General features: G+C 25.9%; 1 protein-coding gene across 1 annotated transcript in view; it reads left to right on the top strand.

Annotated features, from left to right (window-relative positions):
• Positions 1-246: 246 nt before the first annotated feature.
• LOC111642408 (hippocampus abundant transcript 1 protein-like) overlaps positions 247-8,755 on the top strand; it is a 29,693-nt gene continuing 21,184 nt past the window's right edge. Inside the window, exon 1 of the mRNA XM_023388755.1 lies at positions 247-501. Within this exon, the coding sequence (XP_023244523.1) occupies positions 424-501 (78 nt within the window). The 5' untranslated portion in view covers positions 247-423. The remainder of the gene's footprint in view (positions 502-8,755) is intronic.

Here is an 8,755-nt window from a genome sequence, read left to right as displayed (position 1 = left end):
TATATTAAATTAAATTAAAAAAAATTTTAAACAGTTTTAAATTTTAATCATTTTAATATAAAAAAAAGAGAGGAAGAAATTTTAATTATAAATATACAATTTTTAAGTTTATTACAAAATTTTAATTGCGTTTAATAATAAATTTTTAATACATAAAGAAAAGAAAATAATTCAAATTACACTAGAAAAATTTAAACAATACATTAATACTCTCGAAACCGAGTTACATTATCTTACGATAGTGTGACGAGACTACGTGTGACATCATAATAAAATGGAGGTACTGTTAAAGTGGTTGATTTGACTCCAATTTCCTAAGTCTACGTTTTTAAGTAAATTTTTAAAGTGATTTCGAGTAAAATACATAATCCCGGGTTTTAAATTGTTTATTATTAATATAACCGATGACGTATATTTTAAAAAATGCCGGCTAAAGTATCTAAAAAGGTTGTAGGGATGATAATGAGAAGCAGGAAGACCATCATGAAGGATGGATTCATTGTAAGCTTTATATTGTTTTTCTCACTTTATTCCACGTCTTAGACACTTTACACTATCCCCATTATCCTTAACACTTTCATATTATCATACTATAAAGTTTATTTTTATGTATGTGTATAAGAATTTTTATTTGTTTTTATTGATTTTAAGTTATTATTAGAAGATCTATTTACCTAAAAAAAGTCAAAGTATTGATTAAATTGTGTAATAGTTAAGTTTGTATGAATCTATCTTTGTTAAGAAGTGTATATATAGAAAAAAACATATGTCTATTATGATGTAACAGTGAAACATAATGGCTGGAGTAAGGAAATGATAAAAATTAAACTGTATAATAGTGTTTTATTGTATACAAGAAAAAATCAGATGAATTTTGAAATATTTTTATAATGACATGCTTACAAAATTGTTATTGATACCCGTCGATACGTAATGTTAAATCGATACCTTTTTCTTAGATGTTTCGCATCTAATTTATGCATATTTTAATTATTGCGGATCTTTATTACGTATCTTGAAATAATATAATGATTTAAGTATAATTTTATCTTAAGGCGAATTGATAGTGACCGAGTGTGAGGAATCTAATCAAATTAATTTTCACGTTTGTATTTAAGTATTTTGTTCGAATTTAGTTTATCTATGTGGCACTGACGTAGGCGTATTTCCTTTACATAATTAAATGATTTTTTGTTATGTTGAAAAATAATATTTGGTTGTTTATTTGTTTTGTATTTTTCTTCTTGTTTTGTTTGGAAATGTAATATTATTATTTGTAATAATAATTTTAATTTTACACAATTTAGCTTATTAAATTGCCACACCTATAATTATTTTAATACTATTCAATAAATGTTAGAAAAATATTTTATTTTATACAATATAAAAATTTTTATTATATTAGTATATTTTGAAATTGTTATGAAATAACAGTTGTTGTTTTTTATTTCATTGTATTATTCTGTTTTTTAGAACAAAATTTTAACAATATTAATTGTAATTTTCCATGAAATTACATAATTTTGTAAATTAAATTTAATTGCATTTTGTTTTACTACTCATTGATTATTTTACGTAAAACAGAAATTTATGCTTTGTTGAAAATTGCTAAAATTTATATTTTTGTGATATAAGATTATTATAATTATATTTCAATTATTATTTAAATATGCTAATAATTTCTTAAAATTCCTAAAAATAGGCATATTGAACTGAATTTTTAAAATATATTTTTATTTTTTAATGAAAATTATATTGATAGACTAAGACTGACTTGAAATATATTTTTGTAAAATATGTATAAATTAAGCAAGTCTCTGCTATGGTATTCAGTATTGTTTCCAGTAATTTTTAGTATCATTAAAGTTTGATATTTGAGGACGTGAACTTGTTTAACCTATATTGGTTGACTCATCATTGCACAGTCTTTTGTAATTGGTTTGCTCTGGTGTTCTTCTACTTTGTATAATGCAAATATACAGTGATAAAACAACCAGTTTTAATGTTGCTATAATATATAATTATATGAATTGAAAATTTTTAATTTTAATTACATATAAATTATAACTGAACAAAACAACTTTATAAAAATGCCTTTTTGTAAATAAAGAATATTTATATAATTTTGGAGAGGAAAATATTTAAAAAAAATAATTTTCTAATATAAGTATAAATTATTGATTTCTAAACAGCTATATTAACAGTATTATTGAGATTATGTCAGAAAATAGCTAAATTGAAAAAACAAAAAAACATTGGTTTAAGTATGACAGGAAACAAAACTTGCAGATGATGCTGTAAGTTTTAAATGCAGGTGATATTTCCCTCATTAGTGTTTCAGCTGTAGGTGATGAAAACTGAGCAGAAGCAGAGGGGAGGAAAAGTTATTTTCTATGGACAAAACAAATACTTCCAATTTATATGGAAGTGTTTGTTATGCTTTTAAATTTTAGAAAAATCAGGAAGATATTGTTGAAGTCTCTATCCAATGGGGATTGACCTTGTCAGGACATAAACCACAATTTAATACTTATTATTCTAAGATGCAGGAAATTTGGGAAAATGATGATGTATGTTTCAGCATATATAGTATGTACAGTACAGTACAATAAAGTATGAACAGCTGATTATAGAAAATGTGTATCTAGCTCTTTCTTTAGGATTTAAAAACTAAAAACAGAAATATTTAGCTTAACACTGTATGTGTTGATCTGTTGGTAGTCATTTAGTTTATTCTAAAATTATGCTTAACTAAAACTTGCCAATTGATAGTTTGAAATTATCTGTGATGGGTTGTTCTTGAAGTTTTTTTCATTTTTTGAACAAAAATTTATATAATTCCTATTAAATTTAAGAAACTTTTGTCTTTATATTCCTGAAACAGATTACAGTACTAATAAATCTAAAAAAGAAGACAATTCTTTTTTGAGTTAAAATAGTTTAAATGATAGTGTAGATTTTTAAGTATATATCATAAGTATTTTCATTTAAATGCAATCTGAATTTAAATTTTTTATAGGAATTTTTAAAATATATTTTTATTTTTTAATGAAAATTATATTGATAGACTAAGACTGACTTGAAATATATTTTTGTAAAATATGTATAAATTAAGCAAGTCTCTGCTATGGTATTCAGTATTGTTTCCAGTAATTTTTAGTATCATTAAAGTTTGATATTTGAGGACGTGAACTTGTTTAACCTATATTGGTTGACTCATCATTGCACAGTCTTTTGTAATTGGTTTGCTCTGGTGTTCTTCTACTTTGTATAATGCAAATATACAGTGATAAAACAACCAGTTTTAATGTTGCTATAATATATAATTATATGAATTGAAAATTTTTAATTTTAATTACATATAAATTATAACTGAACAAAACAACTTTATAAAAATGCCTTTTTGTAAATAAAGAATATTTATATAATTTTGGAGAGGAAAATATTTAAAAAAAATAATTTTCTAATATAAGTATAAATTATTGATTTCTAAACAGCTATATTAACAGTATTATTGAGATTATGTCAGAAAATAGCTAAATTGAAAAAACAAAAAAACATTGGTTTAAGTATGACAGGAAACAAAACTTGCAGATGATGCTGTAAGTTTTAAATGCAGGTGATATTTCCCTCATTAGTGTTTCAGCTGTAGGTGATGAAAACTGAGCAGAAGCAGAGGGGAGGAAAAGTTATTTTCTATGGACAAAACAAATACTTCCAATTTATATGGAAGTGTTTGTTATGCTTTTAAATTTTAGAAAAATCAGGAAGATATTGTTGAAGTCTCTATCCAATGGGGATTGACCTTGTCAGGACATAAACCACAATTTAATACTTATTATTCTAAGATGCAGGAAATTTGGGAAAATGATGATGTATGTTTCAGCATATATAGTATGTACAGTACAGTACAATAAAGTATGAACAGCTGATTATAGAAAATGTGTATCTAGCTCTTTCTTTAGGATTTAAAAACTAAAAACAGAAATATTTAGCTTAACACTGTATGTGTTGATCTGTTGGTAGTCATTTAGTTTATTCTAAAATTATGCTTAACTAAAACTTGCCAATTGATAGTTTGAAATTATCTGTGATGGGTTGTTCTTGAAGTTTTTTTCATTTTTTGAACAAAAATTTATATAATTCCTATTAAATTTAAGGAACTTTTGTCTTTATATTCCTGAAACAGATTACAGTACTAATAAATCTAAAAAAGAAGACAATTCTTTTTTGAGTTAAAATAGTTTAAATGATAGTGTAGATTTTTAAGTATATATCATAAGTATTTTCATTTAAATGCAATCTGAATTTAAATTTTTTATAGGAATTTTTAAAATATATTTTGTAGTATTCCTGTATTATATTTATAAACTATTCAAAACATAGTTTCAATAAATAAGTTTATATCATTTAATAAATTTATTTTTCTAAGTTCTTTTGAAGTTTTGATATTAAGCAGTATTAAGTTAAAATAATGAGAACTTAATTTATTAATTTTTATAGCTGCATGCATGATTAAAGATGGCATTATTTTAAATTTATAGCAATTACAATGTTCAAAGAAGTTTTCTTTTTATTGTTTAAGCTTACATTTGAAATTTTAATGACTGTATTCACAACACAGGATCAAGAGTTATAGTTAGCTAATAAGCAGTCATATACTTAAAGTGAATGGTAATTGATTAATTTCTAGCTCTAATTCTTGTGAATACTGTTTACTTTATTAAACAAATAGATCTGAAAATATTTTTTTAGATTTAAAAAAAAAAAACTATGGATAATGTCTAGCCAAATGTCTATTTATTTCTAACGTATCAAAACATTTTTAATAATAAGTATTNTTAGTGAATGAATCAATAATTAATAATCTCTTAATAAAATAGAAGAAAACTTTTATAATTAAAAACATCCAGTATAGTATACATTCTTAGAAAATTAAAACTGAAAATAAGCTAAAAACAATGAGATTTTATATAACCTTGATAGTTGTTCTGTAGTTCTAAAATTAATTGCTTAAACAAAACTACTTTCTTAAAACAATAATCATTGTCTTCTGAATAAGTTTAGTTTTCTTTATCAGTATTTTTGATATTAGTCATTTGACTTGTGATTATAGATTATAAAGTGCTATGGTCTATAAGCATTCATTGCATTTTATTTTGAAAAATACAAATCATTTCCATTTCATAAGCACAATGCAGTCATTATATTAATTGTCATTTCTTCATAATGATACATAATTCATAATCATACTTAATACATAAATGTATTGTTAGTCCATTATTGCACTTTAAAAGTTTTTAGTATTATGTAACTTTTTTGAGGTTTTAATTTTAGCTTTGTAAAAATTTGTAATAAATATGAATAAATGATGATTTTAGCATATTTTGAAACAAATGGATGATACTTTTTGTCTCTTAACTATCCTATTTAAATCAGAAACTACAATTTTGACCTTAATTTTACCAAAACAATTAAAATTATTTTAACTCAAGTCTTTTTAAGTGTATTGTCTTTGTATATTATAGTTAGAAAAATTATGAATAAAAATTTTACTTCCAGATGTATGTTCCAATGATTAGATTCTACTTAATATATAGATGGTATACTGTATTAATTTTTATGTTTTGATCATCTATCATCACATTTAGTATTAAACTCATTATTCTAATTATATTATTAGGAAGTTTTTGTATCATAATATTTCAAATGTAGTTCAAAATAATCAATACCTAAATTCATTGCTTATTTTGAATTATTCAAACATATATAATAACATAATCTTATTATGTTGGGTTACCTATGTTAATTGGGGTAATTTGTAAAGTTTTTCCCCTTTTCTGTCATTGAACAGCACAATTTGAAAGTCTAGTACAGACTTTACAAAGAGTGCTTTATTTATGGCTTTTTAAGTCTTTATTATAGTCCTAATCTTGTATTTAAAATGTTTATTTTGTTTGCCAAAAATGAATGTTCATTATTTCGGTTTCAGGATTAGGAATAGTCATCTACAAATGCAATTGCTGCCATCATTAGTGAGATTTTGGGCCATACTTTTGTATTAATTAGTAAAACAGTATATTAAGGTAGAATTTTTTTGTTTGACTGTATCATAAAAACTGCAAAAAAAAAATAATTACACCATATCAAAAGCAAAGGAAGGATGATTGTAAATTGTACTTAATATACTGTTAGTCAAGAATAGGCCTACCTGATAGACTTAATTATGAGCACCTGATAGACTTTTATTTAAGAATGCCTTAAACATATATAAAGATGGAATCTCTTATAAATTTAATATTTTCGTGTTTTATATAATCCAATTTGCTCTTTGTTTTCTTATTAATTTTATCCTGTTAGGTGTGAAATTATATATTGGCCTTATGCCTTTCAGCAAACTAAAAGAAATACACCTGTAATTAGTAAGTAAAGTTTCTCGTTGTGTATTGCCTATTCATGCAAACTGTTTTACCTGCTTATAAAGGACATTGAGATCTGCATTTTAATAAAATCAGTAATTTATCATATAACTATTATAAAGTGTATCATGTAACTATTATAAAGTATACATAACAATTTATGGTCTTTCCTTGTTAGTATAATTTCTATAGGCCAAAAACAAAAATGTGTATCAAATTATTTCATTCAAGCATATTCTGATGTATATCACTGCAAGTTTATTATTTGCTTTGTATCTCCAGAGATTTATGTTCATTTAAAATTCTCCTGCCATACACACAGAGTTCTAAGCCAAAAACTGGGATTTACAATTACAATTATAGTATTTTTACATTTGCCCCACCTCAATGGGATGAATGTGGATTTTTATTTTTATTTCTATTAATACAGCCTATTATATCGTGTTAATATTACAAATGTGTGTTGTTAAGCCACTAAAAAAAAAAGAATCAACTATGCTTTCTTCTTAAGCTGCAGAAAATTCTAAATAGTGGGAAATCAATATAACACTTACAATTACTGTCACTAGCCTTATATATATCTTAAATCCTCCAATAGATGTCCAGGTGTCTATCAGACAGAATATACTTAGCTCCTGGTGAATATAAAAGACCTAGCCTCTGTTGGAGAGCCAACATCTGTTCCATTCTCACAGAATTTCTTATCCAAACTAATGATAAAAAAAAGTGGAAATATGGTTCAATATTCTTTCCACTATCACCTCCATGGTTTCTCCACCATCTTTCTCCCAAATAATGAAAATTGTGATAATCTATATATATAAAAATGAATGTATGTCTGTCTGTGTGTCTGTGTGTCCTATGTCCTTCATGCATTACCACACCGTTTATCCGATTGCCATGAAACTTTGGGAAGTTGTTTAATATACTCCGGCGAAGGTTTGTGGCATAGTACGATTGCCATGAAACTTCGGGAAGTTTTTTAATACACTCCCGCGAAGTACATTTATCCTACGATAGATGGCGCGCGTTTACACGAGCATTCGCGCATAGTGTGTTTGATCGATTTCAAATTGTGAAGACCATTTCCCCCCTTCAAAAATATATATGTCTCTATATATGCATTTGTGAACTGTTATTTACGATATTTGTAATCATTTTTGTTTAATCACTTTATTTCGACTTTTTTTGCTAATTATGTTTTCGCTCGAACTTCGTTAAAATCTTAACTGTACCCCGAACAACGACCGAAGTTGTAGGAAGAAATTCGCCTATTTTACCGATCTAGGTATCGCCCTTTTTCAAATTTTAATATCGACTCGAAATAATTTAAAAAGACAAATTACAATAAAACGGTTTATTATCTAACTATCAGAAATTTCCCAACATGCCAAGGAAGAGAGGAAGGAGCAATTAAATAATTAAAATTATAAAGGATTTAAAAATATATATATAAATGGGGAATATCGCGCTTTTGACAATCGCTGCAAGTGTGTGGGCTAAATTTGGAGAATCCGTGCTTCTCGCATGGACAACTGTATGTGGCCAGCTCACGCGTCGGAAAACCTTCCGAATTATTCGTGTACGCACCAGACGAAAAAACAAAAAATATCGTGTATCCACGAGCACTCCAATAAATAAATAGAATTGAAACGACACTTTGAAATGTTTTCCCGATGAAAACGAATAATAATAATATATTTCAATAAAAATGATAAAATGAAAATTTAATTTTATTATAACGAGTTTGCTTGAATTTCATCTCTTCTGAGATCGCAGCAATGCGCGACGGGTAAGCTAGTTCACAATAAATTTCCCTTTTTACTTCTTTTTATGTGATAGGAAAGAATACTACTACACAACAACATTACTGTAAAGTATAAAGTTATTGCAGTGTTACAGTATCTGTGATATAATTGGAATCATCATCATAATGTTTTCCTTCTTCATTGTCATTGCTGTATATTACAACTTCATTATGCTCAGCTTCACCATCATCCTCTTCCTCTGGTAGTAGAACCTATGTATTGCTTTAGAGCCTTCAATAATTTCTCATTCCCAAGGCACAGTTCCTCGGATTTGAAACAGTGGATGGATTAGTCTTCACTGCCATCTGTCTTGATAGGCAAAGTGCAGTTTTTGAAGGAATGGTGGACCATTTCATTTGGAATCATTTCCCAAGCTTGTTGAATCCAATGTGTTTTGATATTTCTGTGTTTATACTGCTTCTCGTTGTCATTCAATTTTTTATTTTAAATTATTCAGATATTGAATAAAAATTGACTTTGCTGATAAAATACTCTTTAAACTGTTCTAAATAGATAACTTTATCTACT

This window comes from Centruroides sculpturatus, unplaced genomic scaffold, assembly GCF_000671375.1.
Source record: "Centruroides sculpturatus isolate CEXI.00-Female unplaced genomic scaffold, Cexi_2.0 scaffold1624, whole genome shotgun sequence".
In the NCBI taxonomy this organism is placed as follows: domain Eukaryota; kingdom Metazoa; phylum Arthropoda; class Arachnida; order Scorpiones; family Buthidae; genus Centruroides; species Centruroides sculpturatus.
The sequence above is the reverse complement of the archived record's forward strand: the minus strand, read 5'-3'. Positions and strand labels throughout refer to the sequence as shown.